Source organism: Falco punctatus (assembly GCF_963210335.1).
Source record: "Falco punctatus genome assembly, chromosome: 2".
NCBI lineage: Eukaryota > Metazoa > Chordata > Aves > Falconiformes > Falconidae > Falco > Falco punctatus.
In genome coordinates this window covers 79,772,300-79,798,561 of record NC_137581.1, presented here as the reverse complement: position 1 = coordinate 79,798,561, position 26,262 = coordinate 79,772,300, and the positions used below count along the sequence as shown (strand labels likewise).

General features: G+C 42.8%; 2 protein-coding genes across 18 annotated transcripts in view; one reads left to right on the top strand and one right to left on the bottom strand.

Moving 5' to 3' along the window:
- The window catches only part of SLC37A1 (solute carrier family 37 member 1), a 42,043-nt gene extending 33,965 nt beyond the window's left edge, over nucleotides 1-8,078 (bottom strand). For 2 of the 14 annotated variants that reach the window (XM_080376720.1, XM_080376725.1), the window contains exons 1-5: nucleotides 7,944-8,078; nucleotides 6,698-6,776; nucleotides 3,531-3,830; nucleotides 1,846-1,927; nucleotides 910-1,036 (exon numbers count right to left, since the gene is read on the bottom strand). In XM_080376720.1, the coding sequence (XP_080232846.1) occupies nucleotides 910-1,036; nucleotides 1,846-1,927; nucleotides 3,531-3,586 (265 nt within the window). In that variant the 5' untranslated portion in view covers nucleotides 3,587-3,830; nucleotides 6,698-6,776; nucleotides 7,944-8,078. The other 12 variants (XM_080376731.1, XM_080376729.1, XM_080376727.1 and 9 more) reach the window with 12 other exon arrangements.
- Nucleotides 8,079-8,427: 349 nt separating this feature from the next.
- RSPH1 (radial spoke head component 1) lies at nucleotides 8,428-26,262 on the top strand. 4 transcript variants are annotated; one of them, XM_080376754.1, is made up of 10 exons: nucleotides 8,428-8,563; nucleotides 15,919-16,021; nucleotides 18,043-19,262; nucleotides 19,384-19,489; nucleotides 20,674-20,764; nucleotides 21,001-21,136; nucleotides 21,439-21,510; nucleotides 23,453-23,651; nucleotides 24,105-24,245; nucleotides 26,083-26,262. In XM_080376754.1, the coding sequence occupies exons 3-10, from the start codon at nucleotides 19,098-19,100 to the stop codon at nucleotides 26,130-26,132; spliced, it is 960 nt and encodes a 319-aa protein (XP_080232880.1). In that variant the 5' UTR covers nucleotides 8,428-8,563; nucleotides 15,919-16,021; nucleotides 18,043-19,097; the 3' UTR covers nucleotides 26,133-26,262. The 4 variants fall into 4 exon arrangements, with proteins under 4 accessions (XP_080232880.1, XP_080232879.1, XP_080232878.1 ...); XM_080376753.1 differs by having other exon boundaries at nucleotides 8,431-8,563; nucleotides 15,929-16,021; XM_080376752.1 differs by having other exon boundaries at nucleotides 8,439-16,021; nucleotides 18,043-18,602; nucleotides 19,149-19,262.

Genomic DNA, 26,262 nt, shown 5'->3' with positions numbered 1-26,262 from the left:
GAAATCTCCATTAAGAAAGCTAACTAGTGTTTTAGACAAGCAAACTGTTTCCCCTTGGTCCAGGGACGAGAAACAGAAACGAAGCTTAACTGCATCCCGATACATTTGGAAACCTGTTGGACTAAATTTCAGTAGACTGATTACCTTGCAGCATGCAGTTAATACACAGAATTTTGTCCACAGAAAACCCAGAGCTCAGGCCTTTAATTACCTTTGAACAGAGTAGAACTTTTTTTTAATTGCTAATTAAATAATAATTAGAATGGATGGCTAGATAGACCAGAGTGGAATGGCACATTGACAGAATGGACTATTCTACTTTGCTGATGTTCTTGGTAGTGACAAAAGCATCAAGGAATGATTCAAAAATCTCTATTAAATTCAAATACAGTTATTTTTAAATTTAATTGTAAGTTGGAAAATATTTTTTCTATGTAAGTGAAAGGCCAGGTTCATAAGCTATTCAATAAGTTGTCAGCTCTATTCTGCAATAGTCACCCAAAAAGCAAGAAAAGTATTTTTTCTCGTAGGTAAGGACTCTGAAAAGTTCCAGTTTACATAAACACCAAGTAACTTCATTTAAATGGTTGCTGAACCTTGAATTAAACCAGCAGAAAATTATAATGACTTATTTAATTCTTCACTGTTTTTTCCTTAATAGACATTCTAAAGACAAATTCCATTTTCTGACTGAAAACTGATCTCTTAAAACCATCTCATAGCTGTAACAGGTAAAATAATGTCAGTGACTAAGTAGAAAAGACATCATACAGTTAGTCACAACTTAACTTTCTTTGGAAAAATCAGTGAGAACACGGAAAACAAAACACGCCTCCCATACATATCTCCTCACCTCCTGAATCCCTCCACACACGAGGAAGAAATAGCAAGAGGCATATAATCTCTTACCAAATGGCTCCCAACCACACTGAGATACATTAGATGGCTTTTTGACAGGTTGAATCTGCGCAGCATATTCTTTGTAAGAATCGGGTTCAACTTCATGTGAAGAAGCGCAATGCTTATGTAGCTCTCCCTGATACAGAAAGGAAATTTGAAAATGGAAAATTTACTTCTGATTGTTAAACTCCATACAGCAACAAGTTTAACAATTCTTGCTTTACATAAACCTGTGTCAAACTCACTGAAATCAGTAGAATTCTTATCCATTATTAATTGCTTGGTGAAACCACCATTACACGAAAATGTAATTATGTGGGTCAAAACCACATGCTATAGTGAACCGGTGCTTCTAATGCTGCAGAATTTCAAAAGTCTTCACTAACGCCAAGCTACTTTGCCCATTTTTATTTATCAATATACAATACAGACCTCAGGAATTTAATTTGTGTTTGACAAATTATATAGGTTGAAGATTAACAAATCTAGAATTAGATAATATTTTGCCACCAGCTTCACTGGAAACAGAGTCCCAAGTGTACAGACAACTATGACTATAATGCTCAACAATACTCGAACAGTCTTGCAAACACCAGTAGAATTTTATCAGTTACAAGCAATTTTTCTCAAACATATGAGTGTAAATCTGTAAACTCCTAAAATCTATAATTAATTAGATAAATTCACATGAATTATGTGTAGGCATAGCTTTTTCAAGTCTTAAACCCAAAGATTAGAGGTATATGCAATATTCTAGGTGTGGTCTCACCGAAGTTTATCAAGTAAACGTCACTATGTACTAGCTTTATCAGTTTTTCAGCTTTTGAACCATTCCAAGTTAAAGTTTAACACTGCCTTTCACAAAAGGAAATACCAAAAAACCGCAACTACTTCCGTGTTTGACAGGAACAGAAGGATGTTTAACAAGGATGCAACCTTGCTTACCTTAACTATACTAATAGGTTTCCTTGATAAATGGAAGCTGGCATACAAGAAGAAAGTGAGAGAGAAAATGAAGGCTCTATACCTACAATATAAAAAAAACAAACAACAGTATTTGAAAATTATTTTATTCAGATTTAATTTTAGCACTAAGTTACATAAAAACATTACAGAAGTCATTGGTAATCTTGGAATAGTGAAACCCAACTTTTTTTTTCATGTTCTCTAACAGTCTGTAGAACTACCCTAGCAGTTATGTTGTTTTGCAAAATCTGCTCAGATCTGTCTTTGGAAGGGAGTTTGGTAACACCCAGATATAGGCAGGACAGCATGCAGTACTCTGGTGTCCACAGAGCTGATCTGCCTTGTTTACAATCTTCCTTTGGGGGCTATTTTAAAGGCAGTTCAACATTAAACGTACTGATAATCAGATTTCACATTTCACTGTCTCATCCAGTTTTCTGGTACAATTAGGACATAAATGATGGCTCTGTGAATTGCCAGTTTGGCTACTATGGGTTTTTTCTTTCCTTACTGCTTTTAGGATGTTGCTTTACTTTTGCTGGTAGCAACAGAAATCAGCCATTTCTAGAGATGGACAGGGAGACAGACACTGACTGTGCATACTGTCAGCTAAAGCACATGAACGTAATTAACCAGCTTTGGGACTAGGAAGGAATTTTCCCCCAAGATCCTTGGATCTTTCTCTGCAGTTCATCTGAATTAAAAGGGCATCTCAATCTCCCTGTCACTGCAAGCGTTAAACAAAGATAACAATCTGATCTAGTCCATTCTCCACTACAGCACATTTCAGATTGTGCTTTTAACAATATGCAAAGTGTATCTACCACTTCCTTCTAGCCTGATCTTAAAATTAAGCATCTGTAAATAAAAGTACATATATACGTATAAAGATCTGATATCACACAGCCTACTATGGTCTCTAATTTTTCATTAACCCTTTTCAATAATTTTCTGCCTTACAAACTTTTACTAACAAGGATCTTGTTTTATAGTTCTGGTATATTCACAGAGACATTAAAAAAAATATCCTGTGAGTTGACTTATTCACTTAGGTAACTGGAAACGCCTCACCAGTGATAAAACTTAAATTACTTTGTCCTTGCTGCTCTACTAGAGAAACCATATAATAAAATTGCTCAAATGGGAAGTGCTTGGTCTTTCATTTGTTATTTTATTATCCACACACAACTGACTCGGTATTCTATCTCATTCAACTTCCTGAATGGGTTTTCCTAAAGCAGAGGTTTTGGGTTTGTTTTGGGATTTAGTTTTTTAAATACTACAGTAGCAAGAACTAGAACTGTCAGGCTGCAAGTCTGTATTACACATCAAATTATGGGGGAGAAAACATACTTCTGGTTAAGAAAGCTAACCTCTAGCACCCCTCCCACCTAAAGAGTTTGTAAATTAAAATCTGAAATATATCCCTTCAAATATATATCTCACAAAGAAAAGGACAAAAGGTTTTATTCTCTAGCACACCTGACTTGCAAGGGTCTGTGTTCCCCTAACAAAGTATCTCACTTTTTAGGTGTCAGCAATATTTATTTATTATACAACTGGCTACATTTACTTGCTGTATATATTAAAAAACGAAAAAGTAAAAACAGAGCACAAACTCACATTGTCCAAAACAAAGATCACCACCATACTTCAAGACTTACCACTGATCTCGTGAAAATGAAGTGATGAAGCGAATGCCAGGAGGAAGCTGAGCCATCTACTCCACAGCTGGTATCAAATTTTAGGCGACACAATTATGTACTTATGACAACATTAACTGTTCTCCAGAATGTGTACAAAGATCCTCCCAAAGCTGTGTGATGATAGGCTGTTAACAAACGTGGAAGATACGCTGCTGAGTAGATCTCCCTGTACCTTTTCTTTTTTTTTATACCTTCAGTTGTGACGTGGCAAATTCTTCACTCTGCCTTTGTTAACTGCTGATCTTCAAATAAGAGAAGCTGACAAGTAAATATTCTTACTGAGTTAGTGTAATATTTTCTAATCATAACATTTGAATCAGCAATTATCTATTTCAGAGACAATTACCACAACTAATCTTCTAGACATCAAAAATGTAATGAAGAACTTTAAGCCAATATAAATTACAGCCTTTTCTCAATTTGATTACATATACTCTATTTTGAGAAGTCAACATAGTATAAAGAGTGGGGACACAAGGGAAAGATGCACCTAGAACATGATCCAAAGCCAGCTGACTGACATCAAAACACTCTGCTTTTGTCCCTGAAAGACTACAAATAGGCAATCCCCCAGCTTACAAAGACATCTTAACACATCTGAAACATTCATGAGGTTGAAATTTGTTAAAAAATTCCTGTAGCGTTTTCAGCCCAGAGACTCTTCCAGCTAGAGAGTAGGTGCTGCTGAACAATACTGCCAGCAAGACTTGGCCAGCACCCCCTTTTCCAGCCCAACTTCCCCATCCCAGTATCACTACTGCATAAAGCACCACATGATCAGAAAACTTAGAAAAGAAAAAAAGCTTTTTCACCACTTGAGCTCCCTACACCTGCTCATCCAGCACAAGGGAGAAGGCAGGCTCATGCACCTACATGACATGCAGGGAAGACTGAGACTGTGGCAGCATCAATCCACTTTGGTTTAAAATCTTGTAGAGTCCCTCCTGTTTGTTCAAATTTGGGCGGAAGCCCCTTAACAGATAAAGACACACGGTACCCTTTATTACAGGTACTGCAACAGGAACTAGCTGCATTGTTACTTCGCAGCAAATCTGAGCCAATGGTTGAGTAAAATGAGAAAAGCCACTCCAGGCAACAGGTGTGACTGCAACTCATGCGTGCAAACCGAGCCTCCCTGCATGCTAACACTAGAGACACCCCAGCAGCCTGACAAATAACACACCACTGTCTGCACCATAACCCCTACCCTCCCCAGAGCCCAACTACTGGGCTTAGCACTAGCACCAGCTGCTGCAACGCTCCTGACGGAAGCTGGTAGGATACAGGACTAGCTCTCCTGGTAAACAGCAGGAGGTGAGCTAAAGCAAAATCACTTCTGAAGAAAACATACCTGCCAAGACCAAGGGTTTGTCTTAACCTGGGAATTTTAGAGGCTGCCACTGGGTAGGCAAAGGTGTGAGCCTCCCTCATGTTTATTGCCTCATCTTACTACAGAAATCAAAACTACTACTCCTCAGCCAGCTGAATGACAATACCAAACAGAACCTGCTGTGTCAAAAGCCAGAACTTGAAAGTTTCACTACCCACATAGGCTTTTTCCCCAGGAATGGAAGGAAAACTACCACCTCTTCACGTAACAGGGTATCCCACCAAAACATCAAGTCTGCTCCTTTATGCTAACACATTTTTGTCATACCTTTATTTTTTTCACAGCATCCTGGTTCATCTTGACACCTCCCTCCCCTAAAAGTGAATTGACTTGCTAATCTTGCTCAGCACATTCCACCTCCCCCTGCCCTGAATCAGATAACTGTTTGCGTAATTAATCAGCAAAACCCATAATCATGGGGTTGCAGGTTAGGGGAAGTGCAACCCTACACTCTCCTCCCCTCTCCCACTCCCAGCGGCAGGTCCCTGCCTCCCTCTGTGTCAGACCTTGCAGTCATACTGCTATAGTTCAAGTGCTTGATCCATAAGAAAATAGAACATTAACTCACTCTGTGGCCAAAAAGCTGCTACGCAGGACGAATCCGAAGCAGCAGGAACATAAAGGCAGGGACTACAAGCAGGACTGCCCCTTACAGCCATGACTAGCTAGTTAGGCCAGCTGAACTCTTAATTTCAAATCAACAACTGCTTGTCAGTAATTTTGTGTTCGGCTGAAATGAGATGTGGATAGCTTCTCCAGTGGGAGAAGAAAGGTAAGAAGAGAGGTGGGCACAAGCAGCTCAGAGTAGGAGTGAATTTTTCTTCCACCAGTAACAGATCTATTTCAGGGTGATCCCAAACCCCGTTTCCCCTCTCTCACAGTTATCCCAAACACTGAAACTGTTATTTAACTGATCACACTAAGTGAGAGGACAGAAAAATCTACTGGGAAAAAACTGAGAGGCCAGCAAAAGTCCGAGGTCATAAACCTCTTTAAACAGTTCCCTTAAAATATAATGGGACAAGGCAATTGTCATCATAGTAAAGTAATTGCTTAACAGGTTACTATTTAACAGCTTTAATATAAACAGAAAAGGACTTCACCCATCTTATAAGAGATTTCAATGCTAATTGCACATGCCCCACTGATCATATTCACAGCACCTCTTTAACAGTGTATCCTTGCCATAAATCCAGAGTCACAAAGCCACAATACCCCAGCAAAGATGACTGGACTAGCACCAGTGCTTAGAGAACTGCACCCTAATTCTATTTCAGAGGCTGATTTCATTTTCTCTACTGCAGACAGCAACCAGAGGTCTCATTTACTTGTCAACATTGCCTCTGTCCCCATATATGTGTAAGTTCCTCTGACATTCACGTGCCTTTAATAAACAAACAAAACTCCTTCCAGAAAAGCAAAGAAACTTGTGGCAATAAAACTTGTGGTAGCAGATTATAAAGATCACATCCTGCTGCAGATTAAACCAGATTTTAAAACTAAGCTATTCTTCAGAAATGACATTAACAGGCTGCCACACACAAATGGTAATTTATAAACACATCCTTTATATTTCCATTTTATTAATGAAGCCCAAGATCAAACTCCAACTCAATCACTTGAACTGGTCTTATGTTCTTTCATTTTTGGCAACTATTTTACCTGACAGTGAAAACAAATACTTTGCTTCCTCCTTGTTGGGCTACAACGTATAAAGCAATATCCCGGTACTTACTCTGAATCCATATATACCTTCCAAACTTCGTACCGCTTCTTCAGGCTCCCGCTGCACTGGCTGAAATACAGCTCCCTCCCTGTTTCAGTAAAATACAGTAATTTGTGACTGGCCTTTAGCACTGCAAATACTGCGAAGCCTGGCTCAGCTGTGCTGCACGCTGGAGAGACAGCGCGAGGCTGCCTGGCCCCTGCCCCATCACGCACGGTTCCCCTGGAGGGCAGACATTAATTCTGCGTATGCAGAGACAGCGGGTAATGCAAGTGCTCATCAGGATGCCCTTAAGGACTCAAAATGGCCTTTAGACACACGCAGATCAAATGCATACTGTGCTTGAATGCCCAGCAGCTCTGCACCTGAGCCATAAACTGCCAAATCCATCAGCTTTGGACCTTAAACGTCCATATTCCTGCCATTTAATACAGGAAACAGAAAACAGTTAATCCTGGCTCAACAACAGGGGAGGAGAGTCCTTGCGAACGCACAGCGAACCCGCGGCAGCGTCCCGGGACCCTGCGCCGCCAGCCGCGCCGCGCCGGGAGCCGCCGCCACACGGGACGCGTGGCCCAGCCGCAGCCCGGGCTGCCACCCAGCTCCTTCAGAGCCGAGCCCGGGCCGAGGGCAGCACACCCTCACGGGGGCAGGCCGGGCGCCGGGCGAGGGGAAGGCGACAAGCACACGCCTCCCCTGGCGGGCCTTCCCCAGCGCTACCAGGTGCCGGTGGCCTCAGGAGCCGCTCGCCCCCCACGGGGAGGGTTCGGGCACCTCAGCGTCAGCCGCGGGCCGGCCCCTGCCCCCGGGTTACAGCCGCCCAGCGGCAGCCGCGCACCCCCGGCGCTGCCCGCGACACCCAGGGACGCCCCCAGAACAACGCCCCCGGGCCCGGGGCCTGACGCCGCCGGCGGGGGCGGAGTAAGGGGGTCTCGGAGCAACCCAAGACCATGAAGAAATCAAAGGAGGAAAGCAAGACAAAAGGTGAAGCAAAACAAGCGGAGAGCCGAAGGCGGCGGCGGCCGGGGAGGTGACCGCCCGAGCCCCGGCCGCACCGCAGCCGCCTACCCAGCGCCTACCGGCGGGGAGCCGGAGCCGCCGCACCCGCCGCGCCCCCCGCCCGGCCACCGCTCCCGAGCAGCCCCGCGGCGGAAGGGGCCGCCGCCGCACAGGCGGGAAGCGGCGGCGACGCCCCCGCCCCGCCCCCGCCGCGAGCACGGCAGGTGCACGGCCGCCCCCCACCCGCCGAGCCTACCCGCTGCCGCCGCTGCCGCCGGTGCTTCCTTCTTCCTGCCTGGCCTGCGCCGAGCCGAGCGGCCGGGCGCGGCTGCGGGTCGCCGCCCGGCCGCGGGAGCTGCGCGGCGGGACCGGTCTGCCTGGGCCCCTCCCCACCGTGCCGTGGATAAGGAGGGCGCCCCGCGGCGGCGGGGCGGGCTGCGCCACGCCACGGCGGGGTTCCGGGCGGCTCGGCGGGCAGCCGGGCACCCCGGCGGCGGCGGGCCGGGCCGGCGGCTGCCTAGAGCTGCGCCGTGGGCCGGGCCGCGCCGGCAGCGCGCCCCGCGGAGGCTGCGGGCCGCCTCTGTGACGGTGGGCGAAGCCTCCGGGGGGAACCGCTACCCTCTCCCGGCCTCCCGCGGTTCCCCGGGCCTCGGCCGCCGCGGGGCTGAGGGGGCGGTGGCGAGTCCTCGGCCCGGCCCCGGCCCGCCGCGGGGAGCGGAGCCGCTCCGTGGGCCGGTGCCGCCCGCCGTCCCTGCCGACCCACCTGTCACCCCGGCGGCCTCTCCCACCCCGGGCGCTCCGGAGCGGCGGCCCGACGCCCTCTGCTTTTGCCTCTGGTTCCCTCATCCCAGCAGGGCGTTTTCGTTTGCAGCAACCGTACGTGTTTCAAAACTTAGTTATTTATATAAACGTGTACTTGCAGCTGCAGCTGTATTTCTTTATAGCGACCATCTCACCAGTGCAGATAACCCTGCGCTGGTTAGTTCATCCAAACTGAACAGCTGCCTACAGTCACCTTGTGCAGGTTTTGATTTCTCTGTATAACTGTTTATGCCTTGTAAAGTATCACCTGCCTGGCACAAGAAACCCACTTAAGATGCTCACTAAAATGTTCAGTTTTATTTTCTTTCTTCCCTGTCATCCTGCACTGCCTGCCCTGGTAATACCAATAAAAGAAATTTTGACTCCCAGTGTGATATTACTTAGGCCCCATATTTCAAACACTGCAGACACGTTGGTTAGCTTGGCTCTGCCATCCCACTGGCACCTTTCCTTCACTTTCTCCCAGTCAATAAACAAGCCCTCCTCCCTTACGACAATGTTTGCAGAACCAGGGTCTCAGTGCTGCACCTGGACCATTGCAAATGCAGATGGGTGCTACACAACCTGCTGCTTTTAAGCTTGTCACTGGCAGTTGTTGGTTCCTGCTCAGGCTCACATCCTTCTAGCTGAGATTTGCAAGCAGTTTGTCAGAGGTTAAAAAAGTCTTCATAACACGTCCCCAAATGCTAGAAAGCTCCTACTTGAAAAGCTAATACACTGCTTTTGATTTTCATCGATCTTACCTTTTAAGGAGACTGCTTTGGTTCACAGATAAAAGCAAAAGCCACTGCTTGGCATCAGAAGGTCTCACGTTAGCACAGCTTTTACAGAACCATGTTGCAGTATAAGACAACCGACAGTCATCCAGTGTCTCAGGGAAAGGACAGTGCATAGTTGCTTTTTGACAGTACAGCTCCATGTCTCTTATGAATCCAAAAGAAAAATCATCTGCCTCAAACCCTCAGCAGCTCAGCTGAAATGGCTGATGCCCTGGGCAACAGGGCTTAGTTAACTCTTGGAGGGCTCTTAACATTTGGAGATGGAGCACAAACATGCATGTCCCAGCACTGCTTTAGCTCTCCACATGTCCTGTCCCCTGTATGATGATGGTGTGTGAACTGGAGAAGGAAATACTTCTAACCTCCTTTGTTCTTCTGAGCAGGCATGTTGTGGAAGTGCCCTTGTCTTACCAAGAGGGCATTAGTTCTCTGGGGTGGAAAAGCACATGGTAACATCAGATATAGATGGTGGAGTTACAGCCAGAATGAAGCATCTCTGTATGTTGATATTTATCTTTTCTGCTGTAACAACCATTTAGCAGAGGTAAAACTAGTCAGGGAATGCTCCTCCAAAAAACAGTGAATTGCATGAATCATGTTGCTGCACTTTTGCACCAGCACGGGGAGGCACCCAGGCACTGTCTTTTCTGACTGTCACGAACACAGAAAAATGAAGATTTGTCTCTTTACAACAGAAAAGGTCAGACCCATCACAGTGCATTTGTTTGTATACATGATTAGCCATCCCAAATTATCACAACGACTATCATCATCATGTGGGATCCTGATATTTTTAAAATGGATGTCAGCTTGGCCCTTTTTAAGTTCCTTTAATAATTTAAACTTGCTTGAGTATTCTTCTATCTTCAGTTACAAGCGACTTGCAAAAAGCATGACCTAAACAGCCGCAGAAATCTCTGATATTTTTTCATACTTAAAAGTAGAAACTGCATCTCCCATTAAAATAAACGTCCCTCATAACCCATTCCTCTAACATCACGGAAACCTGCTGGCTGTCACACTTGGCAGCTGAGCAGCTGCTCTCTCTGCTATGCCGGTGCTGGTCACCAGCAGCTACTACAGTTGCCAGAAGCTGTCAAGTAAGTACAAATGCAGAGGGAAGTGGCAGCATGAGCTTGTGCTGTTGGTTGCAAAACAGCCTGCTGGTATAGAGTATCAAAGGAGGGCCAGAGGTTCCTCAGAGATAAAAGGAGGTCTACAGCCAGGAATAAATGGTTAAAAAAACACAGAACACACACACACAAACACATTTTAAACAACATATTCGATCTAGAGCCTCACAGAAAAAAATAAAAAAGTCATTTTGCCAGTTCCTTTGCAGAAGGAAGTACAAATGAAAGATACAGTCCAGTAAATGGCTGTATTGGGTAGCAAGCGTGGCAGTGGTTTGGCTTTCTAAGCCTCTAGCAATGTTCACACTAGAGGAAATAGAAAAGGGCATGTTCTTGTCTGCAAAACCAAACAGAAGTAAAGATGTATGAGTTGACAGATGCTTAGCATGCCTCTCCTGGTGCTTCTCTCGGAAAAGGTACCCTAATTTCCTGGTTGACAGTGAAATTTTATGTCTGCTGAACAAGAGTGGTTAGTGCTCTTAAGTCCTGAAGTAGCAAAACATACTGAAGTTAGTGGATGTCAGCATAGTCTTTCCTTTGCTGAACAGGTGATGCTGGTTGCACAGAGGTCTGAATGCAGACTATGGTAACCTTTAGCTGATTAATGTATTCATTTTCTTTCCAGTAGATTGCACAAGTATATTTTAGTATTCATAATTGCACAGATGGAAAAGGCTAATCTGTTTTGCCGCTGAGTGATCTCTATGTCTTAGGGGATCAGAAAAGTTCATAACTTCTTTATATAATAATGGGTTGTTAAATAGTATTTTACTATATAAAAACCGATATTTACTTAGGCTTTATTCCACACAAGTAGCAGGATTCTCAAGACTGATATAATCACAGCTTTTAGTTGCCATTATTAGTTTTACATGCTTTGTTTTCCCAACAGAGTAGCTGGGATATTGTATAAGCAATTCACATTAACACTGGCAGCAATCCAAATATGACCTGCCATCAAGCCTTGGCAGATAAAAAAAAAAATGTCCAAAAGAGCCAAAATAGAAAGAGACTTCAAAAGCTATGCCTGTATATATGGAAGCAGACAGGTATAGCAGTGGCCGCACTTAGAAATGGCTGGAGGTAAGCCAGCTGTGGTCTGGAAGCTATCTAGCTGAGTTAGCACAGTATGTCCTGCCTGTTGAGAAATTTTGGAGTCGGCACAGCGCCACATTAATATGACTGCATAGTTTCCAGACTGGTACTTTCATCGCATCTAGCTTGCCAGGAAGCTAGTGAGAATCACCAGTGAGTAGCTTTAAGAAGAAACCAATGGACAAGACCACTGTGCCAGCACAGCCTTTTCCCCAGCCAGACCAGGATGGTACCTGAGTACTAAAGGCTACTTATGAAGAAAAATTCCTATAGCAAGTGGAACATTGAGAGGGAGGGGCAGTAAAACTCCCTCCAGGCCTCCTACATAAAGATAGATACTGCTATGACTGCAGGGGACATTTAGGAATAATGGCATTTACTTGAGCCCTGTGTGTTGCTTAGCAGGTCTCTGGTTCCATCCAGAAAAATGAGATCAGTGGTGCTGACCGTATGCTACTCTGACTCACCCCGGGGTTTTCCAGAGGGGTGGGCAGTGGGACTGTTTAATCATCTCCCACCGTCTAAGGAAAGATCTATAAAAAAGCAGTTGTGGCAGCAGTGGTGTCTGTTGGGGTAGGATCTGCTGGAAGGAGTCCTGGGCAGAGCTGCTGCACGTGACCTGTTGCTACAGCAATCAGTGGCCCCTTTAGGTAGGATGGAGGTTCCCTGGGTGGAGACTTAGATCAATTCTCATACCTTCAGCCACCTGTTCACAGAAAAATGAACAAGAATGTACTGAGAGTGCAGAATTAAAAAAAAAACAAACAAACACCAAGCTGTATTATTTTAAACAGAATCTGTAAAACAATATATAGATAATTTTTCATTACAAAAGAAGAACATCTATTTTGAGGAACTTATCTTGAATAATTTAATTCTGCTTCCAGCAGAAAATGGGAGACTTTCTCTTGTTACTTTGCCCTTATTTCTACTTTTCTTAAATTTCCTGGAGAGCTGAGTGGAAGTGAAGAAATGGCTACAGAAACAATTGCTGAGGATTAAACAGATGGAAACAAGCGAGTAGACTACCAATCGATTTAATTTCTCCATGTTTGTGGACTTGATCACTGGAGGGCAGTTAAACGAGAAAGGAGGACTAAGGCATTATTTTAATAGAAATCAAATACCTGAACAGTTACAAATACCATGGTAAAACACAGTAGACCAGAACAGAAAGCTTATACTAAAGCAGTTGCCTTGCAAGTCATGTCTAAGAAGATGAAGTACCTTTAAAGGTATTCAAGCTGACAGGAATGAGGAGGCAGCAAATTAGTCCCATCTACCTCAGTCATTTCCTTCTCTATTGAATCCATTCTGAGTTACCAGCTAAGGATTTCAGATAGTTTGGACAAAAGGACTGGACTTCTTAAGCTGTATGTCACAGCTATGACTAAATAAGTAAGCTTACGTTTGAGGTTTTGTTCCTTTAATGAAACAAAACCCATTTCCAGAGGAAAGTAGAGAAAAATGTAGTATTAACACTGCTTTATTCTTATACTGACTATAAAGTATTTTTTTATCTCAAGAATATCAACTGCTTTCTTGTTAGCAGTAGTAACGCTGACTGTTGTAAGTCTTGAGAAGAGACATTAGCAACAATTTCCTAAATGGAATAGAAGTGACCAAGCACTTTAGTGGAACGGGAGATCCCTTAGGTAAAAGAAAATACTTGACAATTTTCCCTTATTTCTGAAGAACGGAATGCACTCTGTACTTCAAAATGAGCAGTTAGGTCAGAGAAATGGGAGGCAGGGTATAAATACAGCAGAACACTTTCCCTTGGATATTTTGCAGGAGGGAACTGAAACTTTATATTTAGCCAAGATGCAAAAAAGTATTATTGGTATTTCAAGAATGGCTTTCATACAAACATTTCTTTTCTAATCATCCCACCTTCAGGATATCCCAATGTTAATTGTACTTGGAGGAGGCAGCGTAAACTGAATGCCTGGAAAGGTCATTTACTTGTTTTTCTGGCTTGGTTATGAGCACAAAAAGAGGCTTTCTTTACTCAGTATACAAACATACTGAACAGCTTTCATTTTGCCTGTAAAGGGCTTAAAAAGAGCTGTGTGGAGAGAAGTTCCCATTTTGCAAAGGATTTTGACATTTTAGAATCTGTTTTCATTCTGAACTGGAGGAAAAATACCCCAATATATGGAAGTTAGTGACAGTAAATTCCACTTTGTCCATGGTTTGCTCCCATGAGCTAAAAAAATATTTTGAATTCTTAAAAGTGTGTCTGGTACTATATATTGCAGAATAATAAAAAGGCCTGAAATGTTTATTCCCAAATAAGAAGTCTCTTTTAGATATTACTTTAATTCCTAATCCCAGTTTTCTTCCAAAAGGCTGGTGAAATCACCCTGGTTTCTATTCAAGTTTCAGGAGGAAGAGAGCTGGTTTCATGTTTTTTCCTGAGAACTCCAGTTTACACTTTGCTAGTATCTGATACTGACCATGGAGTACTCTAGACTGTGGTTTTGGCTTTTATAAGGAGAAAGATGTAAATGACTGTCTTCTAAGAGATAACAAAATATTTCCCTACAGATTCCTGTTCTTTAAATTCCTGTCAAAAGACATAATCTTGCCCGGGTCTGCCCTACCAAAAGCCATAAATGGTCATTTGCATCTCTAGTTTAGCCCAGAGCAAAACTCAAACTGACTTGAGTGCCCAAGGACTGGCCCTCACAAAGTGCTGTCAGTAATCACTGAACAGTATGTGAAGTGAGGAAACCACACTGCGAATCAGGCAAATTACCTTCACTCTTCCTATTAATTCTGCATTTGTTAATTTTTTAATTTGAAAAGGCAGCTCCCTAGAGCCACATTGCTGGCAGGGTGGAGAGAAGCTAGTTCACAGGGGCATTGCCCCTGGAAGAAGGATGCATGGTAGAACAGGGGCATAGAGCAGGGGGCTCCTAGAGGGCAGGAATGTTGGAGTGCACCCTGCATCAATTAAGAAGCATGCTGCCTTTACCACATCAGTGGTGATGTGTGCACCCTGCTGTATTTTTATCACCCCTTTGAAGCAAGAGAATGATTGCAATATAAAGGCAAACAAATAGTACTGTTGTTTCTAATGTTCACTGTGCAACGTGTGTTTTCAAAGCTTAATCAGTGCTGGAAGGAGCCCCCAAGGCCAGGCCTGGTACAGCATTTTTCTTGCAAAACCTCAGCACTGCCAAAAGTCTCCTACTTCCTAACACAAGGTAAAGTCCAAAGAGAGCCAGGAGTGTAGCAGGCCTTAAAAGTGCCTTTTGGCCATTCCTCCCTACGGAGGAGCACTCTGGCTAAATTCAAAGTGAGGACCTGCAAAGCAGGATAAAGGGCTGTCCAGGGCTGTCCTTTCCTGCAGGAGTAAACTTATGGGGTCCTGTGCCTAGCAGTCTTTTGCTTTGCTGTATCACTGTCTGCCTCTGTTTGTAGACACCTCTAGCAGCAACAACTTTGGGTTTCTCTGAAGTTTTCTGTCCCTCCAGGACTTCTGCTCAAATGGCAAACCAGGAGCTTCTCCAGGGTAGCTTGCAGCTGCAGCAGCTGCTGCCCTCTCCTGCCAAGGTGATTGACAGTCGGTGCCAGCTGAGCCAGCAGTAAGAGCAGAGCAGATGATCAGCACATCCACTGACTCTCTCAGGCCTCTTGCTGAATGAAGTTTATATGCAAGATCAGAGTGACCTTAAGAATATTTATGTTATTATGTTGGTCCTTTGACGGAAAAGGAAAAAGAACAAGAAAATGAGGATGATAGCAATCTTTCTTTCAATAATAACATACTTAAATCTTAACTTTAATCTGACATTGAAACAAACCCAAATGCAACTGGAAGACCAGAACCTACAAAACATATGCTCCTTGTCATTAATTATATGCATCTGTATAAGCTGTAGTTGTCCTCACAAGACCGTAACTGGGTATATAAAACTTTAAATGATGCTTCCCTCATTTAGGTCAAACAATGTGATCCTGACATACAGAGGTTTGTGCAATCTGCCACTTCTAGGTTCAGAGCAGTGTAAATCTTATGAAGAAATCGTTCTTGGCTGTTTCCCAAGAAAAGTGAACTCTTCCTCCTTCAGACCCTTTCCTCCTTTAGGACTTTGAAACAATACATCAAGCAAGAGCAGTTAAAGATCATTAGGGGGAGTGTCTCCAACGGCTTGTCACTGCTTCCTGTTTGTGCCACAGCTGTTCTCTGGACTACATCAAATTTGAAGCCAAAAGACATAGCCAGTTATTTTTGTCATGGAGTTTAACAGGGTGCACCTCTAATGCATTCCAAACATATTCTCCCTTACAACTCTGAGCTGCAATGTCTGCTTAGAATTAATATGCCACTCACAGACTAAGTAACCAGTTTTATAATTAGAGACATTACCTTACCATAGATAAAATAATTCAGCCATCCTTAGGTGAAAGAAGAAACTGAGGCATCATCAGGAGTGAGGAAGGAGGAAATGCACGGACTATGCTTCAGATAATACTCATATCCTGTTCTGCAGAAGGTAAGCAATCAAAGCAGTAGTTACATACTCTGCAGTTACTTATTAACTTAACAGAATTGTCATTATGCAAATTAGGCTTCCCTAGTCAAATGCTGGGGATGTGCAGATAACACATCTATGTGGGGATAACCATACAGTTTTGAGTTAATAAATGCATAGCTTCTTAATGCTCTGCCAGCTAACAAAGTTTAATTTCAGTGGTTTTAAAAGTTTCAAATGGAAAGCACTCCTAATTAGTAACTGGGTATTAACTCAGAAGCCCAAATGGTTCCTGTGACTTAAGAAAGCGGTGGTATTTAGCAATAGTTCTCTTCCTTTTTCATCTTTGCCCAGCTGAAAACAAAAAGGCACATATGCCACATAAGTGACACATCTTAATAAATAAATACTATGTATTTATTATCTAAATACTGACTACTTAGATTCCTACCTATGAAAACTAAGAACATTACCTGAATATGTAGTATATCTTTGTATAGAGATGACCCTGTTTTTCTTGTGGTTTGGGTGGTAAAGCTTTGACCTACAGTCTAAAGTGACCTCCATGTTTTCCAGCCACTTGCCACTCCTTTTGCTGCCTATCTCAGAAGCATCACCTCCTCTTCCCTGTGCTTAGTTAGCCAACTGCTTTTCACCACCCATATCCTCACATGGCTCCCCTTGTGAAACCTTGGCCATTCAATTATTTTGCAAAGTGATAGTGAGGTGATCTGCCTGCCTCCTGTATCACCGACAGGCCCCAAGTCCTGCCAAATTCCTGCAAGCGATGTGAAGCTGCCGCTGTGCAGAGGAATGAAGTACCATTCACATTCAGCAAGACAACCCACCCTCAACATGTGCAGGAGGGGAGCATGAGCTGTAATGCAATCATCATCAACTCCCTTAGCCAAGGTAGATTTTTAGGTTTTTTTCCTCTGTAAAAAGTAAGAAAGCACTACCTCGTATCAAGGCAAATAAGATCTTTTAAAAGAGAGATTGGTTTTGAGTACTGCAGCTCATATATGAAACATTAATGCAACAAAAAATATAAAGCAGGTCTTTTCCATTTGGGGTCTTATTGACACATATTAATGGACTGAGGGTGTCTATGATGTACTTTACCTCCTCTTTTTCCTTGTGAGCTACTCCCTTCTACTCCTCTTGGCCTTTTGAGAAAGGAGAGCTCTCCTCATGCTCCCCTGCACTGATTTAGCTGTAACCATATTAGTTCAGGAGGCTCTTGCCTGGCTGAGGTAACTGAACCTGCCATCTGAGTTATGTAGATCACTGCTGAGGCTGACTGAGTAGAGGTGTTTGGAGAAAAGTCAGAATACAGAGAATTCCCTACATATTAAGATCATTGAGAATGGCCACCACCACAGTTCAGTGCGATTTAGAAAAAATAACAGGAGAAATTAACGCACAGTCCATTCGTTTATGCAGAAACATGGGAATTTCCAGGCCAGATCACACAGCGGTTTGGTGACTTCCAGTGCCTAAGCTCCAGAAGTGATTAGTGCCAGAGCATTTCCCTCCCTGTGTGCTGACCCCTGAATTACCCATACAGACCATTCAGATGCTCTTTGCATATAGAAAAGAGAGAAATCTCTTCAGAGTGCCCTGAAATGCAGGGCCTGACTGCTAATGGTATGCCAGTGCCCCAGGCGTGCCAGTGGCAGCCCAAACGTGCTTCTGTGATGCCTCTTGAGCACATGTGGGTCCTCTGTTTCCAGCCGTGCCATCGGGTGTGCACCAAGCCAGCTGTGGAAATCCTGTGGGATTTCAGTGGCTCGAGCTGAATGCCGAAGGCTTTCTGGCTGGAATTTAGGGAGTGTACTGAATTTCCAGTGGGATTCACCAGGCTGTGTGTGGGGAACACGTCTGGTCTGTTGAGCAGATGAATGAGAGTTATCATCAGGCTGAAAATGTAAGATGTGAAACAAAAAGATAAGATCCATGAACAGGAATTTTTGAACATCATTAAACGTGACAGAAAAGAAAGAATGCAGGAATGGTTTTTAAATCTAAGACGTTGTTTACAGGCCAAACCAGCCAGCTCTACTGGGAGCTCTCTGAAGACTGAGGGCTCTGAGGTCACATCTCAAACGTCACCAGCCTGTTCCATGACCATGAGGGTACAGGGCGGGAAAAGCTAAGCACAAGCCGCAGGAGGGAGACCAGTGACGGGGAAAGGTGGCGTCCCGCACCCCGAGCGCTTATTAACACGTCAGTCTCCTGGCGGCTGCCGCACCCCTCCCGGGCCTTCGGCGCCGAGAGCCACCCGGCAGCTCGGCAGCCCGGTAGCCCGCCCGGGGAGGGGGCAGCTCCCCGCTCCCGCCGGCCGCCGCCGCTTCTCCTCAGCGGCCAGACGGCGGCCCCGCGCGCCCCTCCCGCCCCGCCACCGCGGAGAGGGGCGGGGCCGGCCCGTTGCTCTCAGCACCCGGGACAGCAGCGCGCGCCCCGGCGGGTGTTGCCATGGCAGCCACGGCGGCGGCGGACCCCGCCCTCCCCCGCGCGCCTCGGTTGCCGCGGTGACGGCGACGTCGCGGTCATGTCGGACCTGAGCTCGGAGCTGACCGAGGAGGCCGAGGCCGATCTGGGGGTCCGTCGGGGCGGTCTGTGGGGCCGCTGAGCAGCACGGGCGGGGGCGGCCCTGCCCCGTCCCCGCTGGGAGCATCCGCCGCCGAGGGCGAGGGGGGGAGCGGGGCAGGCAGCGGCCCACCGCCACGGGCACCTCGGGCGGCCGGGGGGAGCGCCAGCGGGGAAGGGAAGAGCCAACGTGACCGGCCACGGGGGCTCGGGTACTGTGTGCCGGCCGTGCCCAGCCCGGGGAGCTCCCGGGGCGCTGCTTCCCTGGGCACCGGCCTTTCGCAAGCGGGGCTGTGCCGTTTCGGTTGGGGCCTTCCTGACTTTCTCCAGCGGATGACAAGTCACCCGTACTGCCCAGCGGTGTGTCAGGGCAGGAGGAAAGCCTCTGGGTGCCAGGATCTGGTGAAAATGTCTCCATAAGCAGTACATCTGTTGGCCAGGTGCTCCTGCAGTCTCTGATTCAAGCCACACCGGAGCTTCTTGAGCAAACACTTGTTTCCTCTCTCTAATGAGGTTAGAGTCAGTCAGGTCTAAACAATTTTTTTCCACACTTGATCAGGAGTATGATGGTGAACGCAATTCAGAAGGTGAGCGACATGGACATGGAAAAGCACGTCTCCCCAGTGGTGATACATATGATGGAGAATATGAGCAGGGTCTCAGAAGTGGACAGGTAAGACAATGACAGAAGGCAGCCGTCATGCTTATGTTTCAGCAGTTCTATTAGTTTGGGCACTGTACTGAAACAAGAGTGAGAACTGACAAATATTTTATCTATACCCAATACATTTCAGGGGACCTACAGATTTAGAAATGGTGCTTGCTACACTGGAGGATATCTTCAAAACAAAAAGCATGGCCAGGGAACTTTTTTTTATCCAGATGGATCCAAATACGAAGGTAACACACTGAAGAGAGTTCCAAGGATTTCTATAACTGAAATGAGACTTCCCCCCCAACCCCAAATGAAAGGAGATGATAGTGAATTGGAGAATGTATTATTTTAAGAAGATGAATTTGCTATGAAATTGGTTTGTTTGTTTTTTGGTTTTTTTTTACTGCAAGGTCTAAGAAGTATGTGTTTTACTTGTGGGAATTTATGTTGATTATTGTGCGGAATGTAGTATTTAGTAGCAGTTTATTCTTCTTGTCGTGTCCTTGTCTCAAGTAGGGTGTTCCAAGTTCTGAAAAATATTAAATATCTTTTACAAATCAGTGCAATCAGTAGAAGACAGTATAGTTACTTATTTCTGAATAAAGATTAGAACCACAGATGTGTTCAGGATAAAATATTTCAGGACTTTATTAGGTCTATTCTTAAAACATTGTCTACTGATTAGAGCACTTACTCAGGGAGTGGGATGCCTCTGAAGTTTGAAGAAATTGAAAGTCACACTATTTCCCCTCTTCCAGAAGAGTACCTGAAGGATTCTGAATATCAGTTAGGTTTCCATGGACAACATTTCCCTGGAATAGGGAAATTCTAGACAAGAAAGAATATTTGCATTGTGAGGGCTTGAAAAAGAGAGCAACAAGAGCAGCCCAGTCTTGCCTTATGGGAGCATATGCATGTGTCATTTAAATTATTTTTTAAATTTCTTTAAAGTTTGAATAGAAAAGTAGTTAAGACACTCAATCTAGCATCCTTTTGAGTATATATTGCTCCTGACAGACAGGAAAGTTTTAGCAAATGTGTGAAACTAAAGTAGTCCCTCTTTTTATTTGAGTGGAAATGTCACATTACCTAATGGCACTGTCATACATGACCAAATTTAAAGACAGGAGCAGGATGTTACATGGCTTCTTGTGTTCATAATGATAATGGAAAGTGATAACGAAGACAGACTGTGATGGACAAAATGAAAGAGAGGTCAAGCAGCTGCATAAATATATGTGGAAAGTGACAGAGAAGGGAAAAAAGAGCAAGGGTTTAGAATAAGGAATGGTGTAAGGAATCACAGTGGTGTCACAGTTTTCTTTTCCTTCCCTAATAATTCACGTATGATAACTTTACAAGCTGACCACTATATCACACAATGAAACAAACCACATCTCACTCTGTTTTTATCGTATTTTTATTAAAGGAGACTGGGTGAATGATCAGAGACACGGCTACGGAAAGTATACGTATGCAAATGGAGACACCTATATTGGAGAATGGTTTAACAACAATAGGTTTGTTTCATTCTTACAGTGATGTTTCAAGTCACCCAATGGCATTAAAATGTAAAGTTTATTCTCAAGGCATGGCTGACTGCAGTAAATCAAGTGCTACTGGATGACCTTGGCAATTTAGTCCAACTTGAGCCATTTCAGCTACTTAAATAATACAGTTTTAATACCTTAAGTATAATACATCCTGAATTCTTAATATTCAGTAATAGAAAGCAGAATTATTATTTTCTCCTTAGGCATGGGCAAGGTACATATGTCTATAAAGACACAGGATCTAAGTATGTTGGTGGTTGGGTAAATGGAAACCAGGAAGGAGAAGCTGAACTTATCCACCTAAACCATAGATTTAAGGGCAAGTTTTTGAATGGAAATGTAAGTGTGCTGAAAAGCTCTCTATTCATCTGAACAGTAAGCATGAAATTGTCTTAATTTGATCTGTTTCCACTTAAAATAAGAAGCTAGGCTCTTGATCTTTTGCAGTATTTCTTGTACCATAAGTGTAACATATGTGTCTGTGTCTGTAGGTCACAATGCCAAGTTTCTCTGCAACTTTGCTTTCAAACTATGCTGTTATTGACTATAGTATGAATTTTGTAGTAAAGTGTATTTTACATTTATATGCTTAGAATTTACTAACTTTATAGTTCTGCTGACTTCTTCCTATCTTTGTGCAGCCTTTAGGTCGTGGCAAATATGTCTTTGATATTGGGTGTGAACAGCATGGTGAATACATAGAAGCAGAACAGGTAAAAGAAATAGTGCAAATTATACTGAATATCAGAGAACTCAGTAAATCAAATCTCGTGTTGAGTAATCTATAAAATGCCGTATAGACACTGATGTTAAAGTAGATCTAACCAGTCAAAAAAGGGTAGAAACTCATGCTTCTTAAGAATTAATGAGGTTTCATTTTGCTTTTTTCTTTAGCTTCTCTACTGTGTGAGCTTTGACAAGTACAAGGTGTGATTTTTGCACTACTTGCAAAAGTTTCAAACCACAGAAGAATGTAGATGTAATTATATATTTAACCTGTATTCTACTTTGTTCTGAAGACTAGGAAACAATGAAAAGTATTTCTTCTTGTATTTCTGAATTGCTTGATGCTATGTGTACAAATGGTAATTTCCAGAAGATTCATGTTTTGGAAATATGTCCCATTGTTGTTCTGGTCCTGTTAGGAGCTTAATAGCCACAGCTCCTAATAACTATAGGGAGCCGCTGTGATCAGAGCCTGTTTTTCCTTCTCCTTTATGCATGAATGTTTTAAAACATTTCTGATTAATATGGTGCAAAACAGCTATAGAAATAAGTAATATATCTTAATGTTATTGTTTTGTTTTCAAGAAAATATGCTTAGAATTTGCTACTTCTGTCGTCTGACACATTAGTTCCCATTACACACTCAGTTCTCCAATGCAGCAATTGTTTCTTAAGACAAGGACAAAACCATAATTGAAAAAAATTCCTATCATTAGTGATAGAGATTTGCAAAACATGGGGACTGTTTTGCTTTCTTGGATAAAAGCAAGATATCCTCAAATTGTCAGATTCATATGAGTATCCAAAGCAGTGTGTATCTAGTATCCTCAGTTCAGTTGGGAATTGTTAGATGTGCTGATTTTGGAATATATAGGTCGTTGATGTAGGAGTTTAAACATGAACTTAAGAACCCAAGCACTCAGCTTCTGAAAATCATTACTCTCAGAAACAATAATTTCTTCTCATGTGAATGCTGTAGTGACTGTGCAAAGCAATGGACAGTGCTTTGTCTCACTAAAGTAAGATTAAATTTTGCCTCTTTGCTTTAATTGAAGTAATTGCAGAACAAGGCCCATTTAAAAAAAATTAAAAGAAAGTAGCTTGCAATACAGGTGATGATTCCATTACTAAGGCTCCTTCATATTTGGATAAAATAAAGCATGATTTAAAAAATAAAATAATAATCTTCAAATTTCAAAAACATACGCTTTGTGCAGTATCTTACTGCTTCCTAGATCCCTTCCAAGGTCTTCCCTAAGCAAAGACTGAGGCAGAAAGAGCTGTTTTGCCACTCTGTTCCTGTGTAACATAGACAGCATAGCATCTACTGGACAGAGCATCAGGTCTTATCCACCGCTGTTATACTGTAGGTAGGCACAGAGGAGGAGATGTAGTTAATAGGCCCCTCACAGCCATTCTGTTTAAGAAAGAGAAAAAAAAATAGCTTAAATAAAACAAGCTGGCAAGCATTGATCATTAGTAATAGTCAACTGACTTCATCAAGGTTCAAAGTGTAGTTCTCTTTCAAAATTTGTGGCTGCTGAAGTTCTTCCACCTGTAAATACTTTAAAAGGCCATGTCATTGCCATTTTGAGGCCAGATAAAGGTTTTAGTACAAAAAACGATCATAGAATCATAGAATCATTTAGGCTGGAAAAGAACACAGAGTCCAACCATTAATCTAGCACTGCCAAGTCCACCACAGAACCATGTCCCCAGGTGGCACATCTACAGGTCTTTTAAATCCCTCCAGGGATGGTGACTCAACAACTTCCCTGGGCAGCCTGTTCCAGTGCTTGACAACCCTTTTGGTGAGGAATTTTTTCCTAATATCCAGTTTAAACCTCCCCTGGTGCAACTGGAGGAAATCTTAGTTACTCCCTTAATAACCTGTAAGATGAGATGTTGGATTTCATGAGTTTCTTCTAGGATAAAGGAGAAGAGGAGGAACCCTCATTACTTGTCACACCAAAATGGAAAGCATCAGAAATTACCAAATTAACTCCTCAAGGGGAAAACACACCTTTTCCCAGAAAAACCTCCTTAGTGGTAGCAGCAGAAGCAGAAGCAGTGGAAGAAAGAACAGCAGCAGCAGTAACTGAAGAGGAGAAAATGCCAGCAACTACAGGTTTGTTCTGCTAGAACAGCTGGAAACTCCGTGCTTGGACTATCCTCCAAAACTGTGTTCTTCAGGTTTAATATCAAGTGGTATGAGCGTTTTGGTTGTTTTTTTTTTCATTTGTTTGTTTGTTTGTTTTCTTTTCCCTATAATTTACCACATATTGAATGTTAGGAACTTCCAAGTCTGTTCATGAACTGCACAATATATATATATGTCTGTTTTATCTCACACAGCATAATGAGATAAAACTGTCATGGGAAGCCTGTAAATCATTTTAGTCTATATCATGGCTTGTTATACACTTAATTATAAACAGTCACAGAAGATTTTGTGGGATTTCTCATGTGAGTAAAGACTACAGACCTCAGTAGGAGTTATTAGCTACTGCATGAAAACAATGGCTGAGTGCAATTTTGTAAAATTAATTTGCTTTGCCATTTCTAATTTCTTGTATTTCAGTCACTGATGGGTCTGCTGAGGGTAGTGATGATGAGCCTTCCCTTCATGAAGCATCCAGGGAAGTTTTTAGCCCAGTAAAGTATGCAGGAGAGGAAGATGAGGGAAGCAGAGAAGAAGAAAACAAAGATCAGGAGGATCAAGGTGAGGAATGGGGCACAGATGCTCATTCTTCAATTAACAATCAGGGTTTGAAATTATGTATTTCCACCAGCTGAAGAGATGCTGCTGCCGAGAGGTCCATTATCAAGGTGAAGAGACCATGGGAATCTAGACCTTTCATGAGGGGGGCAGTCCTCTAAAGATGTAAACTGCTTTTGAGTAGTCAAGTTTATATACTGTAACAGTACAAATGAGAAGTGACAATCCTGTGCAGCATTATCTATGCATGTACAGTTGACAGCACTTGCACAGCTGACTTTATAAGTGATTGCATTTACCAAGTTTTTTTTTAATACAAAAATGAGAGAGAAACTGCAAAATTCATGAGGTTTTCAGCAATCCACTTTTCTGTCATGAATGGAACTGTGTATTCTTATTCTCTCAACTGAAGTTAGAAAGCAGGCAAAACAAATCTGAAGAAACAAATTTTAGATGTTGTTATGCATTATGGTTTGAACAGTCTCTGGCTGATTTGTTTCTCCTACAAACCAAAGAGATTTGGAATTCAGATGCTCACATTTTCTTTCAGGCAGTTCAGAAGCTTGTTTTAAATACAAAATTACTAAGAAGCAACAAAAGGTTGTGTCTTTTATTGCTTTGTTTACTCATATTTAGCCTATAGGCCTCCACCCAACTGTGGTGTTTATATTTATTGTTGACTTTTACATATTTGAGGTACGAAAACATAAAATAAATTTATCCATTTGTAGTCAGTCCATTTCACAATAAGTCAAAGCAAAGCACTATCCACAGGGATCAGAAAGACTATTAAGACATGTGAAAATGCCTGGAGGTATACACTAAACATTTAGGTCAGCCCTTGGAATTTTTATAGTTTATTTGCTCTCATTTTTTACCCATCACCTCTGAAGGTGCTTTCCTGCTTCAGGACAGACTAGCCAGATAGCTGATTGATCTGCTGTGTAGGACTGACTTCTTAAAAGATCCCTGGGCTTTTTTTTTTTTTTTTTTTTTTGGGTCAGATCCAGCAGAAATCTCAGCAGGTTTCCTGCATACCTCTGCTTTGGATTTGGCAAAAGTTCATTGAGCCTGGCTTGTCTCAAAGTCTCTTGGACTCAAATAACTATTTTGGCTGAACTTGATTCTAGTAAATTTTCTGGCCTACCACAATGAAGCAGTTCTGGTATCCCCATTGTTTTTTGTGGGTTTTTAAATGTTTGTTGTGTTTTTTTTAAAGAACAAATGGACCCAAGTATTTGTCAGAGACAGCATAGATGCAGATACCAATGCATGAAAACAGAAATGGGATAGATGTTCTCAAAGTTCCTTCCAGCTCTTTATTTCTAGAATCAAAGAGATGTATAATATCATCCATTATACATTTTTTATCATAGGTCTACATCCTTTATTAATTAGGCAACATATTTTCCTTTTGTCTTTATGTTTAGTAAGATTAAGTTATAGTAAGAGGAAATGATTTGAAGAAAATATGCATACTGTAAAGAGCAGATGTAATAAAATCTGTTTTCATGCAGCCTTATATTCTTTGTCCTATTACTGTCATTTTTATCCACAGAGGAATTCCATTCTCCTTGTTCCACATTTCTTATGATACTGTCTAAGTAGGAGACATTCTTTGGCTATTCCAGAGTTACATATGGGCCGGCTGGCAGACTGTATGTGTGTACTGAGTCTGTCTGGCAGCTGACAAACAATGTATGACAATGAAATTCAAGTATTGGCAGTGAAAGGCAGTAGGGAAGAAGGACTGAGGTAGACAGAATAGTCATAGAATTATGTTTCCAGTATTTTATAATAAAATGCATCCCTACACCCTGTCTTTCCTTTGCCTCCATAGGAACTACTGGTTTAGAGGATAAGGAAGATGAATCAAAGGAAGCAGAGTAATTGGACAGAACTAAAGACAAAGAGCCAAGAGTAAGCCTTTTATTATGGTAAACCTGCATTAGTTTTGTTCATAAAAGGCTGAGTTAAGATGCTTTGAATAAACATTTCTGTCACTGTTCTGTCTGGAATA